We start from the raw sequence: 23,288 nt of genomic DNA on the forward strand, positions 1-23,288 counted from the left end.
TGTTTTTATCAACATTAAGCATGTGGCCTAGAAAGCACATATTCGGGGAAATAGAATTGAATCAAGTTTTTGAAGCGGGAACAGGCAGGTTGCATGCCCCTCCCCGCCCCTCCTTCATGGTCACCGGGCCCTTAAAACCTGTACCAAGATTTCACATGATATCAATTTAGATCCCGGATAATAATAAGACAGTTACTTCTCCCCATTTTAGCAATAATAATCTGTAATAGGACAATGATCCCCCCCCCATGACCACATCTAACCTGATCGTCAGACCAACACTCGGCACCAACGACCAAGTGCGCAAGGGGCCGGAGGACGATTCGCCGACTGTCTCTGGATTTTGCACAGTTCTCCCGCCAAAAAACTAGCAAAATTTCTTGCCCAGCAGATTGCTTTGTCTCAGCATCGATAGTGGCGCTGCTTAGTTCCGAAGCTGCATTACGATAATGCAAACCAAATGACGGGTAAATAGCCTTTCCCATAAATGATGGTCTTATGCTGCCATTGTGTACAGTAGGACTTTTGCTAATCAGCCAAAAAGGTCCCTTTTTCTCACAAACTTCTTTCAGCTATATCTCATGAATGATGCGCGTAAGCCAACTTCACTATCATGTCACCTTCAACGTCTGTGGGCTGAGGGGTTATGCTCGCTTTGCGATGCTAATTTTCGCAGTTGATTTGGGGTCCTAATTAAACTTTCATCAAAAGAGATGATTTGTCTCTGGACTTGAAATACTTTGTGTTTTGTATGATTTCATTACAGGCATCCTACCTTCCGACCATGCCCCAGGATCATCTTGAGGAGGTCAGAGAAGCTATTCTTAAGAACAGACGTGACTATGAAAATCCTGTTTTCTATGGTGAGTTGGTCATATGGTAAATAGCTTTCAAGGGTCATTATGCATGGGGTTCCGAGTTAAATTGTTCGGGTTTTTGGGGGAGAGAGGTTAAAATTCCCCTTCTGCAGAGTCATTTTATGGATATCTGTACCTCATCATAATATACAACATTTGGACCTTTAAAGGCCTTCTATGTTCGTTAAAAATTGGGGATTTGGAATTGAATTGGAAAATTCAAATTGTGTGAAAATGTACCGATTTTTTTAAAACAAAGACGTTGTATAATATAAGCAGATATAGATATTTAACCAAGTTTCAGCAAAGGTGTATGCATGATAACTGCACGGCACTGTGTGAAATTGCATTTCTATTTTCCTGGGCCACCAGTAATTATGAATAGTGCACCCCTTTAATAGGTTTGACATCATTGCAGGTTAAGTCTGAATCTTCTCTTCTTTTGTGATTAGATTTTACATAACCATCACATCCCACTTCGTCTGCTGCAACAAAATTTACAGCTTGCTTCAGGGCTTCGACAGATCCCCACAGCTTCGTCTTCTGTGACTTTCAGTCGATTCAACAATTCTCCTGCTATTGTTAATTCTCAAGCCATCAGGCACTTCTGGTGCATAATCTCTTCCATCTGTTACTCTAGTGGGGAGGGGAGCTTTTAGTTATTTTCCCCTCTACTAGGTTGGTATATCACATTGTATTTGTGGCATCTCAAAATTAATTCATACACGTCCATAAAAGGTTCTCCATTGTTTCAGCTTGTAGTAATGGTCATCCGTACATAATTGGAGATGTAAGTTTAAAATTTATTCATTTTGAACCTAGACATGATTATCAAAAAATGATACAATGAATCATGAAATTTTTGCTTGGCTTGCAAATTTGAAAGAAACAATTTCACCTTTGCAGCAGAAACCTAATGGTTAATGCAATGTGGTAATGTTTTACGTGTTCAGCTTGCTTTTGACAGCACTTAAATTTAGTAGTCTAACGTACATGTAGCCACTGCAAACTGCCAAATTTTCTGAAGCGTTTTGTTTTCATGGATTTTTCAAAAAACCTTGATTCGCATAATCAAAAATTGCAAAAAATCATTTTTGATTCTAAAGAGAAATTTCATGATCCGCCAACATCATGTTGTTTTTTTAATTTTTGCAAATTGCAAAAGGGCTAATTAAATACGGGATGTCTTCACGAATACCGGTAGCCTATCCTTTCTGTACAAAAAATGTAGGACCATACATTTCAGAGGTCCACAAAATGGTACCAGTAGAACTAAGTCCCGCCTTTATTGAGCAAAGCGCCACTTCCCATACCGCCCTGGAACATTGACCAACAAAACATTAGAAATACCCGCTGGTGTGCCTTACAGATCTTTAGCCAATGACTGTGACAACTTGAGCATACAATAACATTTAAATAAAGCTGTTTATCGAGTATAAATAGCCACTTATGATACATGCAATATATGGCACTCCAAGAGGCCTCTTCAAAATGGCACCCGATACCGATATTCACAAGGACGACCTGTATATCTGGCTGTAAACAGTGCATCAGGGTCTCTGCTGAAGAAAAACTGAGGCCGGCAAATATTTGTATAAACAGTCGAAATTACTATATTTCTACAGACAATGTATTGGAATTTGTAGTGAGGTGAGCAATTTTTCTTATCTGAAACCGTCTTGACCGAGGAAAGGTGGGCAAGAGGAATTACTCTCCTATACACCTTTCCAGAAATGGGGTGCTGAGTGTCCGAAATAGTGATGTCATAAGGGGAAACTAGGCCTTATGGTGGAGGGACAAAGGAGATAGTCATTGTTGACCAACACACTTGAATGCCTTTAATGACGGACAAGGGGGAAAAAGTTAGTTCCAATGCAAGCCACCAATTTCAGGAAGCATGTATAGATCTTGTATGCTTTGAGATCGTTGTTGATATTCATACAGCTGTTACCATTGAAGTTTCTTGCTGTGACTTCGACAGATTCAATCTATCAGTTACTTTCAAAATCCATCAGTTTGTGTCGATGCAAGCATTGCCTAGATTACTGTACGGTAAATTTTCATGCATCAGACAAATGTCAAAAGTCCCAATGGAGTGCATTTTCAAACCTTTGTCAGGTTTACCTTTATAGTTTAGATGAATTGCCATATAGTAATTTTTATTTTCCAAAAGTGTGGTCGACCTTCCGTGAGGGACACCTGTCGAACATGTGGGGTTACCATAGGTGGGATCGAACATGTTGCTGTTGTTGGAAATGAGGTGTTGGGTACACGGTAAGTCATGGGTTTTTACATCCAGCAAGGAAGCGTCTATAAAGCATTATGCATCTAACCATCCATTTTCGGACCCCCTTTAACTCATCTTGCCAGTCTGACAATAACCCCCCTCCCCCTGTATACATAGACATCAGTTAATGGTATAACCAAGGAAGTTTTCTTTAAAAACACACCCTATTGGCTGACCTCCCCCCCTCGATGCGTATATGTACTTTATGAACGCTCCTCAAGTGATAGTGTTGAAAATTATCAAAGACCCTCGAGAAAGACATCTAACCCTTCATCGCTACATGGTCATCACCCTATATGGTCATGATATGAATGAGACATGAAAGCGAGGTCCCGTATATATACCTGGTGCCTATGCCAGGGGCAAGAAAAAGAATACGTCTTACTGGGCAGTAGCTCGAGGTGGACTCTTCTCTGTGGCTGAAGGGCCGAGTTGCCAGGCCAACAAATTAACTTGGCACCCAAATGTAGTACTGCAGATTGAGAGGATCAGAAATCCGATTGACAAAGTCAAAAATATCCTTGATCAAATTATCATCAAAAAGTTCTAGTTATTGGATGTTGCACTGTTCATCTGAGCGTTGTGTGCTTGATACCTGCTGCTGACCAGCTTGTGTGTGACCTTCGACAAATTACCATATTCTGTTGCCTTGTCTTTTGAATGAGATGGATGCCCGAAGATTTCTTGTCCATTACTCCAGTGTCTCTGTCAACTGACCCATTGATAGGTCGACTGCTGTCAATTTTGCCATCAAGTTGTTATCATGATAGTTGCTTTTACATGAAATTTCATCCGGATTAATTTTTTCCTTGCTCTTTTAAAGAGACGACACACAGACAGGGCACGTACTTGGCCGAGCAGACATGCAGGATCTCACTCCCGTCCCAGAGCGCAACCTTTCTCCGGCAGTCACAATCATCCTTCGACTGCTGCTCCACATGTCCATGCAGATAGGCACCAACCATGATTACCAGGTTGGTATTTGGTGTAATTTGGTTCACCCCAAGGTTATATAATGCCCCTGTTAAGAGTTGTTGCAATGTTTCAGCATACTTATCTGGGGTGATTCATTATTGAGAGATGTCTCAATTGAGAGTATCTTTTACAATACATCTCCATTGACAATGACCTTGCGGCTGACAAAGCTGTCCTTAATAAAGAGGTTTCTTGATTACAGGGGTCAAATTGTACATAAATCTTCTTCATTTGGAATGTTTGGGATACACACTAGACAGTCAGTTTTTCGATAACAAAGATTGCTGTCCTAGAGAGTTCTGCCACAGAGCTTGGTGGTTTATAGGGTTGTGTCCGTTGGCCAGTATTCCTCTCTTTTCTCAAGAGAGTAGGTCTGAAGCCGATAGAAACAACAAATTTGGGTCCAAAATCACTGTCCCTGATAAATAGAGAGGTGTCTGTTAAGACTTAAAGTGAATATTGCCTGCGACATAGGTCTCAAGGCAATGCCCCTTGCTTACCATGCCTCAGTTGGCATCAAAACGAGGATGATTGAATCTCCCAAATTGATACATGAGTCATTATCATGGATTTAACTACATGAGTTTCTTAACTCTTTGAGACAGTTGAACGGCATAAGTTGTTTTGGTAAATCAGGCACCAGTAACGTTGAACGACCTATGCCGTTTGCATACATTACTTTCTACACACGGTTTAGCTGTGCTCAGTACTGTCTGGAATCGATCTGAGAGACATATACAGTCATTCTAGATTGCTAACAGCTGTGTTCCAATATTTTTCTTACTATGATCTGGTGATGGTTGGGTGTATATGGTGGTGATAGCTAGCAGACGATTTTCTGTCAAAATGTCAGGTCAAATCAGATTCACAGCAATGAGGTTTTGGATGCCCTGGACAATGTTTTATTATGCAGTCTGTTGCTAGGGAGTTCTAGGAACATTTTCTGTGTTGTTTTTAGCTCAGCTGACAAAGTCAGCGGAGCTAGTCAAATAGCTATTCGATTGGTGTCCGTCCTTCCACCCATCCTGCCATCCTTCCATCTAGCCATCTGTAGACAAAGTTGGGCATTTTGTAATCACACAACCGAGGCACTTCAAATCTAGTCTTGCTTATAAACACCGCAGAAAATGTTGCTTACGGAAAAAAATTTGGGCGATTCGCCTCAAATTCAGCTCCCCAGGGGGCAAAATGCGTAAATGAAAAAACAATTTTTTGACGCTCTATTCCAGCAGATAAAAGCTTGAAATAACGTTGAAATGGTCTTCATGATACAGAAGTTTTGATATAAAATAGATTAGTGTCGATTTATATCACCAGTTGGCGGTAGTGAGCAAAACTGTTGTTTGACCCCGGATTACCCCGCTTCAAATTTCCCGCCGAGGTTACCTGGAGTACTATCGTCAAGAAAATGGCGGTGACATTTTTATTTCTACCGGAGCGATGATTTTGTAAGTGACAAATTTTCTTTTTTAAGCCTTTACGGAAACGTATTTTGGTACGAAACTTCACACGTTTATAGAAAAGATCAACGAGAATGTGTTCAAATGCCCTCATAACGATGAGTTCAACAGAATTTGGTCAAAACAACCTTCGAATGGAGTCAACTTTCTTTGCGAAATTGAAGCGACGACCTCATTATTTATCGTAATTTATGCAGATCTGAGTCCAGCTGATGGGTGATGTTCTGATTTGTGTTCAAACTATTGGAAACTTCGGAAATTAGTTCTATTAGTTCTACTATTCTGCAGGAGTATATTATAGCCATTGATGTTGACAGCTAAAAGCACGAAAACTTTGTTCAGGTTTCTCGTCCAATCACATGACCTCTCCAACACTCGATAATGCACTCTTTTCGTCCACGTTTTAGGCCAATCTTTGGCCTGAACATGAAATCTAATAAGCGCAGTACTTAAATCAGATGTTTCTCTCGCCTTGAAAACATTCCTGGGTAAAATCCATTGAGATTAGCCGAGTTAATCCACTTTTTCCGTGCCTAAAATCTCTGCCGCTGAATTCTATAAATAGAAACTATTAACATCGCAGCTGTGTGGTTCCCATTGTGCGCCCTCCCACTTCACACCATGTCAGGAACTTTTACGGAGAGAGAGGGCGTGCGGTAAGAAGAATGGCCAAAATGACGTCACGTTTTCCTGGCAATGTCTCTTGCCAGACCAGTCAAGCATTGGGAAAGCATCTTTACTGACAACGTTAGAACTAGAAAACGAATATGTTAATTTGCAAAATTAAAAGCAGATTTCACCACTAACCAGCCAAATCGGAATACGACGGCGCAAAATGTTCTCGCTTTCCTCCTGCTAAAAAACCTTGTTCCCGCACTCCTATTTTAATTTATGCCAAGGAATATGATATGATCTGTTTTCACTTTTTTGTAATTAAATGGTATTCATATAATGAGATCAATAGTAGTGTCCGTGTCAGATCCCATCATGGAGGTATAAATGATTATTTATACCTCCATGATCACATCGTTCAACTAGTCTTCTCTCCCCAGGTGCCTCACACGGACCTTCACGTCCCCATACTCAAGACCAACTCTTACAATATCGCCCTCAAAACAACCCTGGAGACATGAATTCACAGGTGCTCCTGTGAAATCTCAGTTCTAGTTTATTTATCAAACTTTATCGAGGGTTATCGAATCGTATGGATGTGTCGATCGTCGGGGCGGATTGATATGTGGTTAGGTTGTGCGTCCAAGGCGATTAGGTCATTCAGTTAGTTTGAGAAAGATCATGATCATGAAGATGCGTGTTGTGTTATCATAACTGGAAAATAAGTTGAAGTTATTATTAGTACTACGATTCTTACATGAGTAAAAAGTAGACGTTTTAAGCAACACAATAATGTTACTCCCATAAAAAAACTGTCAATTCTCCTTAGCACTCACAGAAGCCAAGCCATTGCTGTTAAGTTATGCAGGGGCTTAATCAATTACTTGCACTCCCTGTGGGGTGAATAACATTACCTTTTGAACGGCTGGCTGTAGGGGGATGATTGGAACAGCCGGTATACCTGCTGACCTGCTGAACCGAGGTTAATGTTATTTTCAATCCACGATTGCAGGTCACCTGATTTTCGAGATTTCGCGGGAAATGAAATTGTAAACAAACGCATGTGTGCAGTTCAAATGTAAACAAAAATGTATTTTTGGTACTTTTGGTTGCTGGACTTGGGTTTTCCCGCAGTTAGGAGCTGGATCAAATTGGTGGTCTATTGTGCTGTTTTAGCCAGAGGTTATGTGCTCAGCTCACCACAGCTTTCAATACTTGATGTATCTGAAGAGGCGCGCGGAACCTGACATGGCCTTACCAAGGAGCTGCTAACTTTGCCTTTTTGGCCGAGACATTGCTTCATGTAGGACTAGGAGGAGCACGCATTTTAAAGTTATAGTAGTGGTAGTACAGTTGGTTCGAGCCATTTGGAAGCCGACATGTGAAGGCCTATCTGGGTTCTCCTTCTTCTCCGTATAAAAAGGGGCATATTGCTGACTAAGGAACAAGGCATATTGACATTGCCTCATCATCTCTATGGGACCAATTGATATACTTTTATATGCACGCATACATCGTGCCATTTCAGGGTCCGAGTCTGTGGACAATTGGTTTGATTAATTTGTCTCTTCGATATTGCTCCTTTATTGCATTAGATTTTCATCGCAATTCGATCTATTCAAGATATAGCCAATTTGAACCTGTCTGCGCCAAGGATAGATTGGTTCCAGATCGACTCACTATGACTAGGAATACGCAGTAGAGCACAATGTCATGAAAAACAACCCTTTGTATTGTAAATTCCAATCACCTGCAGGACAGGTCAATTTCTCTCAATAAAATTAATTTTGTTGACTCCTGTAATCTCTACCTTATTAAAAAAAAAAGAAAGTGGTGCTAGTCCCAAACTGGTTATTTCTATTTATTTTGACCTCTGTTAAATCATGATACCTCTCAATTACAGACAGCATTTTGTATCCTTGTGCTGTACAACCCAGCCTGGACATACCACAGTTGTCCATGGAGAAGTCTCATCCTCTCTGACACTTTTTTTCTGTAAAGCTACTGATACAACATGCTGAACTAGGGATATCTTCCGTTGCCTCCTGTAATATTTACATACCATGGCTGATTAGTTCAATCATATTTCATCCACCTGGCAGCTCTGCATTGGAAATTTTAGTGGTATAACGTGTTCTCTTGACCTTCAAACAGTAGTATAAAGCCGATATTTACTACTTTATACCCTCAGTCCTATGTTATTAGGTCATCCAGCTGAGCGCCAGGCTCTTGGGCCTCTTGTTATGACTTTTTGTGACTTTCTACAAGAATCATAGTAGAATGTCTAGTTCTGCCAATTATTTTGGAGTTCTGTGAGGTGGTTTCATTTTTTCAGTTTTGTTGAAAATAGTGTTTTTCAAGAAAAATCGCACGTTCTTGGTATTGCGACAGAAAAAAATTACACAATATTCTTCCACGCCAAGTTTTGAACAGGAAGTTCCATGGGTGGTGAAAATGTTTGAAAAAGCTAAAAATCTGCTTGTGTGAAATTCACTGTCTTCAATAATTGGTACCTTGTTTATTTCGGTAGGCCATAGCTGTGATGATCAAACCAAATGTAGCTGTTAAGGACGTCCGCGGATTCCTATTTGACCATATCCGCCATGATATTCAGCTGCTTGCAAGGGCTCTTGGGAAGTCACCAGATGATTGCTTGTCGATAATGACGCTGCTTGTTAGCGGTGGATTAATGGAAGAAAAGAGAAGTAAGTTACTATCAATTAATTTATCTATGCAGGGGTCAATGCACACCCTGTCTCCTGCTGCTTTTATGATCGACTCTTGTTCGACTCATGAAAGCTGTTTGTTCAGAATTCGACCTGATACATGTTTCACCAAGGATGGCATTACTGTTCGCCACGAAATCACCTTATGTCTAATCCTATTGAGAGAAGGATTCATATCTAGATCTAAATCACGTATCCCAGCAAATGTGGCGATTGCCTGTTTTTATCAATATCTACAATGTACGGTTCCTGTATATCCAGTCTTTTTCAAAACGTTTTTCTCCTCATATTTTGTTTTCAATAAAATGTGAGCACAATGTTCAGTTTCTTCAGGACATGCTGAAAATATGATGACCTGGAACTAATTCTTGCAGAGTCTGACAATATTTTGGAGTGGTCAGTTCACAATATTATATTATTCACCAGAACAAAATCGAGATTTCACAGATGCAATCGACAGAAGATCGACGATTGTATAATTTTGATGATAACATGAAATTCAACAATTTATCATCATAATTTTATTTTCAACTGATCACCAGAATATAGTTGGTGGAAAAACTAGGTACTCCCTAGGGATTGTCATCAATTCCTCTTTGGCTTAGCACAAGTCCACCATAAAATATTCGTGGCCCTTTCTCCTTCCAGGTGATGCTCGTTTCAACCTTGAGCTGAAATCAAAAGATGCCCGTCGTAACTGGGAGATTGCATTCTCACAAGCATATTTGACACCTTTACTTCAAGTGAGTTTCATCTGTTGAATTTTGATTTCAATTGAAGGAGAACATTGATTATACATCAAAACTACATGAAGTCCCCTGGTGTGATTGTCTTATTGCCCTGTTAGCACGATTCAGGAGATGCCGTTATGACCCAGTTGCTCAAATTCACTCAGCTGGAGTCAAAAGGTCCCTGGTTTGATCCCCATTGTCGGCATGACACTCTGGGCAGGCCTTTTTGTCCAACATGCCTCACTCACGGAAATGCTCAGCAGGTCCATGTAGAGGTTAAAAGGTTTCAATATAGACCAATGTTATAGTGTGAAGTTGGATGACAACCTTTATGGTATCTTGTGACATTTCATTTTTACACACAACTGACAGAAAATTTACCCGATTAATATTTTTAACCATTATTTACCGGTAGCCATCTTCTGGACTTGGAGTTCTTGTGAGGTCTTGCTAAAATCATTCAAGGACCTCTACTGAAATGGAATATATGACAAAACAAGCCCCAACCTCTGTTATTTCTTTGTTTACATGGGTTTGTGTGTAGCAACAGTTACGATAAATGGGGAAGAGACCAGCACTTGAGGATAGTTTGTAACCTTATGATTATGGGCCTCATGCACATTTCAAAAGTTTTTACATGTGCATTGTGGCAGCTACATCCAGCAAATAGCATTCCGCGGAGATGACGTCACTGCAGCTGCTGCCCTCTATTTCCCCATCGCTGAATTACAGGCAATGTCGGACAAACATGCGGTTTCGTAATGGATTCAGGCTTTCTAACTAGGGCAGTTAGATTCAATCTGGCACATGTGCGAGTGTTGGAAATACTACACAATTGTTCTGAATATTTCTCTCTCTGACTCTATGGTATCATTCATCCTAAAAACAATGCAGGGTCAAAGATATTTGACTTTGAAATAAGCTCATATGCTTAGAAATAAGTGTCGATGTCCAACTGTCACGTGACTAAAACGTCATCAATATCTTATGCAAATGACCTTGTGAGCTATAAATAGTAACTTCGCAGAATGCTATACATGGGGCCGGTCAAACTGGTAATTTACATCGTAGCCTACTATGAAGCTAATTCAACTCAGGTGGATGATTTTTGGCATTGTATTCTTTCAGGAACTTGATGTCAAAGTGAACAGAATCAACAAAAGATTGCTCGACGATGAGCGCCTGTGTGAGTAACATTTTAGGGTTTTGTTAATTTTCATGTTAATCAACAGCGAAAATGTAACTAACATTTGGAGATTTCAAGGGTAGAATTTCTTGAGATAAAGCTGGCTGGCACCTAAAAGGTATACAGAGTCTGTGTGCTGCTGGCATACACCAGAAAATAAGCACAAACTGTTTCAAAGATATTTGTAACATTTTTTGAATCATGAAGGTACAGGCCTATAGTTAGGGGTAATAATGTGGAGCGTTTGAGTGACTGAAACCAGCTGGATTTAGCGTTATATAAGTCTCATAATTATCATTATTATGTACAGTAAATTATTTAAACAACACATTTCCAGAAAGCTTATTCAATCTTCTTTCTGTACATGCAAAATAATATGCCAACCATTAAAATATAATTTCCCTAAATTAGCCTATAATTGGCTTAATTAGGGGGTAAAATATTCACCTACCTAAGTAGTGCTCCCAAGCATTCGGTTTTGTACAGAACACATCGCTGGAAGACAAACTCATCACTGGATGGTTTCTCTACCGCCTGGGCATTTAAAGATAAACCATTAAAATTGCCTGAATCTGTAATCAGATTATTGCATCCTTGTTTATCTTGCAAGGCATGAGTGGATTGATCATAATGATGATATGAAAATGTTCATCTTTTGTAGCGCACAATCCACTGATTAAGATTATTCATGAGGTCATCACGCTTGGTGATGATGTCGATATCAACCAGATTCACAACAGTCATTTGATGTGGCAGTATCGCTACCGCGTGACGGTTGATCACCTGGCACAGCTCATGAATGATAACGCACATGGTGGGGATCAAACCAAGATTCTGCGACACTTCTTACAGGAGGTGAGCATATGGAGGTGAAAGAGTGGAACGAGACTGCTCAAGGCCGAAATTGTAGGCCAAAATCCTTGCAATTTGGGTGTAAAAAGAGGTTCATCAGAAGTGGTCTTGATCAGACAATTAAGGCATGACAGTGAGGTCTTGAATTCTACCCTAAAAGGCACGCTGTTGGTAATTACTGCTGGCCCAGGAAAATAGAAATGCACTTGAATATTCAATGTTGTAGAACAGTTGTTATGCATAAAAATCTGTCTTCTCAAGGGGATTGTGTTGTCGAAATTCATCACATATTACAATGTTCAAATGTTCAAATTCAACTACTACAGATATTTTACAAACGGCGTACATGTAGGCCTTTAAAGTTAACACTGAAATATGGTGCAACAAGTGCTTTTTAACGATCTTGAAAACACAGATTCACTCAACGTGGTTGAAAGGATGTTATTGATGACATGTGCCAATTTTTTTTCTTTGATTCATGTCCTTTTTCCAATGGCCCTCACCAATCATGCCGAAATGATGAGGCCTGTGACACAACAAAGGCACCCATACTGAACAATTATTTAAAGCTGAACTGCATGCACAAAACCAGAGCGTCCCATGCGGCAATAGTAAGAAATTCAAACGATCGAAAGGTCCTTCTGAATACGGCCTGAAACATGATAGACCTCCAATGCTTCGATGCGCTTGATTTCACAAACCAGCAAGCCACAGGACGATGCGGACAGTCTCGGAGAATTATGGAAGAGAAGATATCAAAATCTTCTCCAGAGATTCGAACCAAGGAACTCGGGCTCAGAATATGAACGCTCTTACCGTCTGAGCTAGGGGAGCTTTTTTGAGAACTGCTGCCAGCAAATATATCTTATATGAATGGCGATTATGCTTAATTTTGAGAGATGAACCAAAGATTTTCTCAAGTACATGTAATTGAAGAAGATACCAAGACAAAGGTGAACATTGCTAAGAGAAAACGTAGACTCCGCATACATAATCACGCACAGCAAAGAAAAAATGACTTTCTTCCTGCAGTTGCCCACTGGAAGCCGCTCAAAGATGTTGAACAAAGATTACACACAAATGTTTGCACATTCTATAAAGTCGTATAAAACGACAGGCATTTCAAGCAGCCCAATGGCCTTGAGGATAAGAGTGTTGGGAAATAAAACCAGAGGTCTCGAGTTCGAGTCCCGATGAGAGGACCTTTCTATTTTTTTCCTTCCAGAATTCACTGTGAAGGTCCGCATCGTCCCACGGCTTGCTGGTTTGTGAAATCAAGCGCATTGAAGCATTGGAGGTCTATCATGTTTCAGGCCGTATTCAGAAGGGTCTTTCGGTCGTTTGAATTTCTTACTATTGCCGCATGGGGTGCTCTGGTTTTGTGCATGCAGTTAAGCTTTAATTTGGGCTTTCCCCACACTCCCCATAGCTTTGAAATCCATGTCACTTGCCAAACTAGTAATCTAGGGAAACTGACATCAATTATATAAAGGTTATTCTAATCATTAAAATGATGGCTTGGGAAAGTTTTTGCAGTCCTTTGCGGCCCTGTGTGTAGAGGCCGGGATGCGCCTGATGGCTATTTCTTTTCTTTCTGTCAGGAACATCATCTACGTGCGATGTGCCATCTACCAGCCATCATCAAACTACAACAGATTTTGCTTCAAAAGTACCAGTACAGAATCAACCAAGCCGACGCCCGTCTTAGGAAGGTCAGCAAATTCCTACAAGAGGATGTAGGTAAGGTTGATGCCCTGATGAGGGTCAAGAAAGACCAAATTATCATTCCTGGGCAACATCATAGTGCCAAAATCTACTTGAAGTGATCGTTGACACTTTCTTGAAGATCCTGCTACTTTCTTGCAATAAGTGTAGGAGTCAGTTTCATATTTTTGAAGCTTTGCATGAAAAAGCCAATCTGAAATAACGCTGATCGTTCACCGACCGGTAACTGACTGGATTGCATCGAACTCCAACAACAACCCAGCTGCTACGTTCCTTACTGCCCGCACCACCAGCGTTTGGACGTGTCGTCATCTTGTCATGCTGTCGTTTCTATTTGAATATTTCCCCCGACAGTTTCTTTTGCCAGGGCCGAGGCAGAAGTTGTTCTTAAGCAGCTGAGTAGTGGCGAAGTTCTGACGATCTGACAACCGTGGCCCTGCCCGGAGACTTGGTAAAATGTCGACCGGCTGGAGCGGGCAACATTGGGAATACCACATGGTCACGTGACGCGTGTCTCAGCCAATCATATTCACGAAATCACACTTGGGGCATGAGATCATGCCATCTTATCGATTCGTGCTTCCCTGTAGACAATCTTTCATCGTGCATCACAGCGAAAATTATCACAGGTCACACTGTTAGAAATATTGCAATTTTTATCCATGTTGTGGCACAAACATGATAAAAATTGCATGTGTCAACCTGACTCACATGCTCATTTCAGGAGAAACCCAGAGAAAGGAAATAAAGGGTTTGGTGGACGAGTTTGCCGAGGCCTGGAAGTGTGTCAGAGATACGCTGCAAACATACAGTAAGCATTTCTATTATCCTTTTAGAAATTATGAAGAGTTTCATTGCATAACGTGATACACACATTATTGCCATTTTTAGAAAAATGGCTTCAAAGTTAGAAATTTAACTGAAAATGCAATGAAATGTTTTTGACATTTTATCATAAAGGTTTTACTGTTTGCCCGAATGCTCTTAAATTTGAAGGACATATCAGTTACTATGTAGGCAGTGCCATACTGCTGCGCTTACTGCTGTAAAACTCTTCATCTCATGCCAATTCTATAAAATCTGGGTAAAGTCGTAAATCTGAAAGAAATGGAGCAAGCTTGTGTTGACTTGTGTTAATGTTATGCAAATTGCAATTATACCATCGGAAGGAACTGGAAAACAAGAAGCCAAATCAGTGACATGTTGCTTCATATAATTATGGTCATCAAGCTGAAGCACTTTACTTTGTTCTGTTGACTGCCCAGTATGCGAGTCATCTATTGGTGGTACTGTCTGCTCCGTGACTTTTAGGTGCCTTGACAGAGAAACTAAATACAATGGACCGTGGCTTACCGCATCATCTGTTGGACTTCAAAGCCTGAATTACCTTTCTGCCATCATGGCACCATGCTGTTGTTTATAAAGAAACTATTTACCAATGAATTTTGTTGAAGGTGCGAGTGGATACACACTGCCTCGCGAGAATTGTGACATTACCGTGAACGAGGACACTCCCATCGCCATGCTAATCCCGAGCCAGCAGGGCCTCGGCCTCTGCTCCGTCATGCTGGTCGAGTTTCTCACAAGGAAACACAATGAGTTCATCATGGCATATTGCAGATATAAGGAGAGAGAGTGAGTAATGCATTGATCTGTAAACTAGAAGCGCTTTGATCTGTAAATTGGTAGGCCTACCATAGTTTTGATGTGTAAATTGGCATGCCTAGCCACCCTTGAGAATCAATAACTCAGATCGAGCAGGAATTCCCCTGCCTTATCCTGAAAGCTAGTTGTTGTAACCAGGCAGTCCAAGAGGTGGTCAAGGGTGTGGATACGGAATCTACGCACATAATCGGGATGCTGACCTGCACCTGGGCGAGGCCTAGACCTTGTCCTTCAGTATGTAATGACAGTGACTGTGGACAGAAAAGTTAAATTTCGGAAACATATTTTAGTTTTTTATTTGGAACAACCCTCTATGGAAGCGTGCTGGGAAAAGGACCAAGCTTACCTTTGCTGTTGGTATGTTGGAAGGTCAAGATTGAACTGCTGAACTGGACTCGGGCCCAGGCTTTTATAGCAAGGAGTCGAGTCCTGCACTTGTTGACACAGCAAAGGCAACCTTGAAGGGTTTGCCAGATGCCAGTCAGGATGTAAACAACAGCCCATGGGATCCCATTAGGACCAGCCTAATTGGCCTTCCCTGGGTATACATTCAAAACATTGGCAAACTCCCCATGTCTCTTAGCAACTAAACTCACGTAAAACCCCAAAAACACGGAAAAAGAAACCATATAAACCCCTCAAGAATTTTGTGTCTTGTTTCGAAAAAAGATTCCAGACTATGTGACAGAAAGGGACTTCACTGTCCACTAAAACATTATTTTACATTCATCATGACAGCGATCTGTATAAACTTGAGGCACCACTCAGACGGCAGCTACAAGTAAAGTGCCTTAAGAATTGACTCAAGATGATCAAGGCCCAAGCAAGGAATTTTGGTACATGAAAATATCAGCATGGGTGTTTTTTGGTAGAAGAATTTCTTTGCAACGAAGAATTTCTTTCCAAGCATAAAATAAAATATAACTTGAATATTTTTGAAAAGAAAGAGGAATGAAACCTTTTGCTGACAGAATATATGAATTGTAATACAGGAGCAGTAGCACCCTGTAACACCACCATGACTGTCAGCATCTCACTTGACCATTGAGCTGCACAATTTGTGTTAACACCACCTTGGGTGCTGTGCGTTTTTGCTAATTTCCCCTGTTTGCAGAGGTTACGACACCCGTTTTTACCTGTTTTAAAGCTTGTCCCTGTGCGCCATTGTATCGGTACAATACATAGCCTGCGAGGCTAGAAATAGCTCGCGCCATTTGTGGGATCTCGGTGGAATCGGTAGCAGACAATATAGTTGGGGGAAATTCGCTACGTCATCACTGAGCAGCAAATTTGAATCGGTGACGGTGATTCTCGTCAAAACGCTTAATATCCGATTGGCTGCTGAATCAACAGATATGTTCTTCCTGATTCTTGACTTAGATAGATCAGTTGATGAAAAACTCATATAATTCAATTATTAGTTAAGCTAAGTTCAGGAGAAAAACTTGCTCGTGGCATTTTTCAGGTCAAGTGAGCTGCCAGAGTTCAGCATTAAAGAAGCCACACCTGCCCACCTGATCTCCTATGACCCTGAGAAGGACCTTCTACCCATGGTCCTTGCCAACTGCAACTACTCCCTGGAGGTCGGGAAGGGTACCATCATCACTTATGACTTCAGTGGAATAGAGAGACAACTTGAGGAGAGACTGTTAAGAGGAAAACCGAAGTTGCGGTTTGAGGTATGACAGATTGCCATTGTCATGTCAAGAGCTGCTACTGAAATTTCTTAGTGTGATTTCTACGTAACTTTTTCTAGATTAGGCTAGGAAATGAATGTAAAGCGCTGTTGTACAGTATAAATGGCTTTGTAAGAACTGACATGTCACATTTCATTTATTGGTGTTTGTCACTGATTTCAACCACGACCAAGGATATCGCAACATAGGTCAAACTGAAAGGGAAGACGTAAACTAGACTGGAGTTACGCAGTGACTACACATTTCATGTTCTAATGTAAATGCCCGTCAGGGACAACTTGGGTGGATGATTTAGGTGACCAGGAAGATATACATGTACCCCTGTTTGCCACCATGCACCGCCACATGTAGCATCACACTAAAGCTGCCCCTTAAAAACTGATTTTTCACTTGCGAGGCGGTTATTGCAGTTTGTTGTGATTTTTCAATAATCCTGTATGAAGTCGCAGTAAAGTCTCAGTCCAGCTATTTTTTTGGTTTGAAAAACCAACATATCTAATGCCCAATCTGTCTCTTTAGAACTCTCAAGCTTTGTTTTTTTTCAGATATCGTCCATTGTTTTCCGAGGAGACTACAGCAATGCCGCTGAATTCCATGCACTGCGGTCTAAGATCCGTCAGGTAGGGTACTACGTTTTGTTGGTTTCAGATTCGTAGCAATTTAGTCATCACTGCTGTCTGCCTTAGGGTGACTCAACGCTTCCCAGCATCACATGTCATGTTGTGTCCTTATGCTTAAACAGGTAGTCAGATAATATGATGTGACGACTATAGGTCACCCATTTATTAGATAAAAAATCTATCTCATATTTCTAGTGATCTTCATGTCTTAAAGTCCCCATGATAATTAAAGGGACATTATGAGTAGGAACTTGGTTGGTCAAAAAAAGTTACACAAAGTCACCAATAGGTGTCGACTATCTCACAGTAAATCAGCACTATTTATCTAATCCATTGTACAAAGAATTTTATCATCATGTCAACCAGGCCCAATTCCGGACATTGCCTTTTGTGTTTGTCATAGATTACATTCGAAAGTCGGTCAGTGGGTAATAGCAAATGCACAATACACGTGCGTGCACGACATAATGCACTGTCAAGATGTAAACACATTTTTTTATTGTTACCCACTGGCCGACTATTGAACTTGGTCTATTTTCTTGTTCAATCTTCAAACGTTTCGGTTAAGGGAGCATCCACGAAGTATATACGCACTGAGGGGGAGGGAGGTCTATAAAAAATCGTACACTATGCGTACAGGGGGGGGAAGGGGATATATAGTCTTGCATGCGTACGCAACCCGTTCTCTTAACAAATTAGAAATAGCTTTACCGTGATAATCAAGGGATTCATACTGGTGAGGCCGGAACTTACATGCAATAATCTTAACTGGGTTCTGATGACACCCAACTACAAGGTTTATTATAGCTGTTTCCCGCGCGGTTTTCCCACGTGTGTGCTATGTCAGCGTTAATGCGCAGTCTGCCCGCCAATCCAACTGTGGCGCCACAGGAAGGAAAATAGGCAATTCATTGAGTAATAAAGTTATCTCTAGGTGTACCCTCATACAGGGGGAGGGGGCTGAGGCAATGGGTACAAGGTGCATACAGGGTAGGGTGTCTAAATATTGACGTTTTTTGGTGCGTACGTACCTAATGGATGCTCCCTAAGTTCAGGCTAGACACCTAATTGCCGATGATTCATGTTACAGGAACCTATGAGCCATGCCATCAGGATGCAAATTGTCCAAGAATGTCGCATCCACTACCATGGGTTGCCTGACTCCATGGCCCACCTTGACGTGGCTATCCACTTCCTCCTTTCGGTTGGTGGAGATCCAGAGACAAAGCTGATCACATTCATGTGCGACACCCTCAAGTTGCCTGAGAAGATTTTCACCTCGCAGGTAAATCAATGTGGTTCTTTTATTAGCTTGTCAAAACCTTTTTCTTACCTTATGTTACTCCAAACGTTATCGGCGCATTGTTATAATGACGTAAGATGGTGGTACATTTTTCACGCAAAGCAATGCAATGACGTCTACTCGAGTGCGCTCGGCCCTTGTTCTGTTGTGGTCAACTCTAGGATGCATCCAAATGGTGGCGATGATGTTGAATGGGGAAATATCTTTGTTTGAATCGCATATTGCTGTAAAGGATAAATAAAAAAAGATGCTTGTGTGATTTCTGTGGTATCTGACTGTACACCCTCGTGATGGTTATGGCAAGGGAACCAAGCCAAAGTCAAAGCCAAAGAAGATCCAACCCAAAAAGGATCCGAGCCAAAGAAGATCTAAGCCAAAGAAGAACAACTTGGCTGAACTCTCTGCCTGAATCAACATCTTAAAATTGAAATTTCAGATCCGTCAACATTGCCTATTGATGCACATCCAGTCTCTGTGGTTGATCCTGTCCATGGAGAGGTCCAGGCAGATGCACTGCTACGATCTGGTAACAGCATCAATACTTTTTTTGAATGATGTGTATTAAAGGAAACCTGTCGCGCAACGCTTATAACATTAAGGAGTTTTGGATGGCCCGGTAGAAACCTAAGTCTGGACTATGCTCTCATTTATAAATCTGAGTAGTACCGAGGACATCAGTTGGTGGCACAGTTCTTCACTTTTTCCCATGAATACATCACCATTTACAGTCCAAGTCACATTTTAACTCCACCCTTGCGGTTTTGGTGAGACAACCAATGCCTCCAGTTTTCCAGAAATTTCTCGTAGGCCGATTTGTAGTCTAAAGAGTTAATCTTAATGATTGTTATTGTAGACCGAGTGCATTGCAATGAATAGAATGTAATAATCATTCTGCTCCAACTTCCAGGACCCGTTTGATACTGTCAGCCAGCACTACCATGAACCACTGGATGCTGATGCGATCCATTCACTTTACAATGCCTTGCAGCATCTCAACATTGACACCTTTGTGTCAGAGCTGCATGAGTGCATCCTGCTGAATATTAATGTCCAGCAAAGCAGGAACGAAGGGGATGCAGTCGATAATGCCAACTTTGGGTAAGACACGTTTTGAATTCATTAATGTTTGACTTTACCAGCAATTATTCTTGAGGCGGGGGGGGGGGGGGGTGATGCAATAGACGGTCAGGCACCTGCAAAAAAGATGCACCTTGCCGCAGCAGAGGTCGTTATGACGTAATTCATGATCTTGTGACGTCATGCAATGTAAATAGCGACCTCCATGGACCAGTGTGGGTTTTTTGGTAGGAATGGCCTGCCAAACATAAATGGGCCCATAGTAGCCGCATGCGACCTATATCCGCTCAGAAGTTTCTTGTTTGTTTTAAATGTCACTGTGATTACAGTATGAAGAGCAGTGCAGCTATAATCAACTTGCTCTTTAATACCCCCATTGACATTGAAGTTTTCTCTCAATCATTTCAGGCTTGCTGACGTAATGAGAGAGTACATCAATTCCAAGGATGGAACAGCTATTCCGTCATTGAGTAATGGAACATTTCCCAGAGAAATCCTTGTGATGCACGCTGTGTCAGTCTGGACGGAGGCTGTCACCATTCAAAACAAGGAAGAAATGACCAGGAGGCATTAATGAGGATATCATGTTGCCTGTTGAGGCATTCAACCTGGCATGGCCCCGAGTCCTTGCATTATTTCAATTAATTTGGTAAAGGCTGTATGCAGATTCAATCTGGCTGAGGAGAGTTAAAAGCTGTAGTGTATTGGCTCTGTCAACCTCTTGACTACCAAAACTTGAAAATCCCGGGATCCCAGGGTGGTCACATGGTTGCGAATTTGGGTCTGACTTTCACGATGTATAGCGCCTGCCTACAACCGCCAAAGTCTGGTAACGAGGCACCATCTACCCAGGCATGCTCTAACTGACCCTTCTGTACATCAAACACGCTAAAACAAGCAATAAAATAGCGTCCTAGCTCAAGGATATAAACATATTACTGAGATTGACCTGTTGGTCGTTGGGAAAAAACGAGTTTCAGTTGAACTGAAATTATTTTCAGTTGAACTGAAATTGTTGAACTGAAATTATTTTCAGTTAACTGATATGATTTTCAGTCAAGCTTATGTTATTTTAAGTTCAAGTGAATCTAATTTCAGTATAACACTGTACTAAGAGAATAACATCTACTTACTTTGCCAAACTCTGATATTTGGAACTCCTTAGAAACAAAGTTTTCCAATCAATTCTCACTGGTTAATGAAGAACAATGCCTATAATGTCACCGAAGATTCCATAGAATTTACGTATAACTAGATGCTCTCTCTCTACTTTCTGTTGCACTATGGCGGTCCGATGCAGTCACAATTGCCTAATTTCAGTTGAACTCTAATTATTTTAAATCAAATTGATATTATTTCAAGTTGAACTGATATTATTTTGAATTAAACCTAAAGTAAGTTTAACTGAAACTAAATTTAGTACAACACCGCAACTGGAATATTTTGTACTAAAAATATACATAGCGACTGCTAAACTTACTTCCCCAAAATCTGCTATTTGGGAATCTTCGGAAACAAAATATTTGAACAAATTCCCACTGGTTAATGAAGAAACAATGCCTGGATTGTTACCGGAAATTCCCGAGAAATTAAGTATGACTAGATGTACTCTGTATTTTCAGTTAAACTCATATTAATTTTCGTTGAACTGAAAATATTTTAAGTTAAAATTATATAAGGTTTATTGTGACCGCTCTGGAGCGCCATAGTACTGACACTTACAGTACTTACCAATACCACATATGGATTCTACGCTTGCCGATATTAAGAGGTTATGTTTCTTTCTGCAATGACTGTGACTCCAGTTACATTCAACAAGAACTAATGCCAGAATCCTAAACATCCTGCAAGTAGAAAGTGGCACTGAAGTGAAACAGTGAATAACTGAATAGCCAATATTCTTCTGTTTTCTTCTGTAAGAATTTTTACTGTGGATTCTTCTGATGAGACTACATTATATAATACGTGGGTTCTTGATTTGACAGGTCACAAGAGGTCAAACTCTAAATTACCTCCGCAGCTTGTGTCCTCATTATCAGTCGAAGACTCTAGATGTTTGAATATTAAGGTCAATGTGACCTACATTTCAGGTGTAAGTAGGTCAAGGTCATACTATGCAATGTGGGTAATATATTGAGAAACCTTAATGGTGTATCTTCAATTGAAGGGCATTATGCTAGAAACATAACATAATGCTTGAATTGAAACCTTTTTGTCATTGCCCTACTTTTAAGGGTCACAGAGGTCGAACTCTAAAGTATCACAAAAGGTTGCACTTTTCATCATTATTTGTCCTTAACTGTATATTATCTTCTGTAAAAAGTTGTATCTAAAAATTTTTCGGTCAGCTGAAAGGTCAAACACTCTGCGTCACAGAGGTTTTAAATGGCAAGTATGTTATGGTCTATATGCATACTTGTTTAAATTATCTTTGCAAAGAGTGTAGCAAAGATTTCGTCTGCGCAGCACATAGTTTTGTATCAGTATACCTTTTGTACTTCTCATAAAATGTACTTAATCTACGACATTCTTAAGGAATGTGTGCAGTAGGCTGAATGGTCATCACAAGCAGTCGCTACAGGCAACTTACGTCTTACAGACATTGAAATGGCCTTTTGCATTTTTTGTGATTCAGACAAGTGTTGAAAAAGAAATTGTTATTGTGTAATTATTCTGCAGTATGGTAGTTCAGTGCCGCAGTGGCGGAATGAGTTATGTATTTGCAAGAACTGAATTTATGAAAAGGACTTTCATAAATACTGTAAACTGTGAAATTTTGCAATGATAAATGTCAGTTAATTTGGTGATAGATAACTATTGCATAGGCTGCCACAATTTAATTGAAACTGTATCACATTTGAATTCATTACATTTTTTAAGTTCCATTTTACAACGTATTTGCAAAAATTGCAAATATAAATTATTCGCGAAAAAATTCACAGTTTACATTTTACAAAGTAAAGTTTTGTTTTGCTAGTATGACAAGACTATCTTTGGCATTCATCGATGGTGTTCATGCTAAGGAAGAGCTATTTTATGTTAATATTGCAATCATTAATTTGTGCGAAATAAAAAAATGACACCTATGTGTTTGTAACAGCTTGACAATTTATGTAGTAAAATTCCTAATCTATGAAATATTGTCATTTCAGTCTATTTGTGTTTAGAATGTGTGTATGTAGGAAAGACGGTAGAGGTGCCATAGTCCAAATTTCATCTTGCTGTGACTGTCTTATCCCCTCTCAACATGTTGGTGCGGCTGTGGATATGCTACAGCTGTGACCGTCTCATTATCACTTACGTTGTAGACAAGATGATGAAGGTGCCACGGCTGATTCTGTCCGTATGACTCAAGACAAGTGAGAATGTATTAAGAACATGTTTCGTGTTTTATTTTTCTACTGAAACTGCCTCCAAGAAATGATAGTGGTGGGCTGTCCCCCACTCCCAATCCAAATAAGAGTATGCAAGTCCCTTCAGTATTAAACTAGGCATATGTTCTTGAGCAACGGCAT

The 23,288-nt window shown here is 40.5% G+C and overlaps 1 protein-coding gene across 1 annotated transcript in view; it reads left to right on the plus strand.

Moving 5' to 3' along the window:
- Positions 1-23,080, plus strand: part of LOC135492161 (E3 ubiquitin-protein ligase rnf213-alpha-like) — a 113,796-nt gene extending 90,716 nt beyond the window's left edge. Inside the window, exons 61-77 of the mRNA XM_064778394.1 lie at positions 767-863; positions 1,613-1,647; positions 3,031-3,131; positions 3,968-4,118; positions 8,722-8,896; positions 9,566-9,660; positions 10,777-10,834; positions 11,496-11,689; positions 13,288-13,426; positions 14,136-14,222; positions 14,866-15,046; positions 16,542-16,755; positions 17,319-17,393; positions 18,484-18,678; positions 19,133-19,222; positions 19,604-19,794; positions 20,182-23,080. Of these exons, the coding sequence (XP_064634464.1) occupies positions 767-863; positions 1,613-1,647; positions 3,031-3,131; positions 3,968-4,118; positions 8,722-8,896; positions 9,566-9,660; positions 10,777-10,834; positions 11,496-11,689; positions 13,288-13,426; positions 14,136-14,222; positions 14,866-15,046; positions 16,542-16,755; positions 17,319-17,393; positions 18,484-18,678; positions 19,133-19,222; positions 19,604-19,794; positions 20,182-20,347 (2,244 nt within the window). The 3' untranslated portion in view covers positions 20,348-23,080. The remainder of the gene's footprint in view (positions 1-766; positions 864-1,612; positions 1,648-3,030; positions 3,132-3,967; positions 4,119-8,721; positions 8,897-9,565; positions 9,661-10,776; positions 10,835-11,495; positions 11,690-13,287; positions 13,427-14,135; positions 14,223-14,865; positions 15,047-16,541; positions 16,756-17,318; positions 17,394-18,483; positions 18,679-19,132; positions 19,223-19,603; positions 19,795-20,181) is intronic.
- Positions 23,081-23,288: the final 208 nt, after the last annotated feature.

This window comes from Lineus longissimus, chromosome 8 (genome assembly GCF_910592395.1).
Source record: "Lineus longissimus chromosome 8, tnLinLong1.2, whole genome shotgun sequence".
Lineage (NCBI taxonomy): Eukaryota > Metazoa > Nemertea > Pilidiophora > Heteronemertea > Lineidae > Lineus > Lineus longissimus.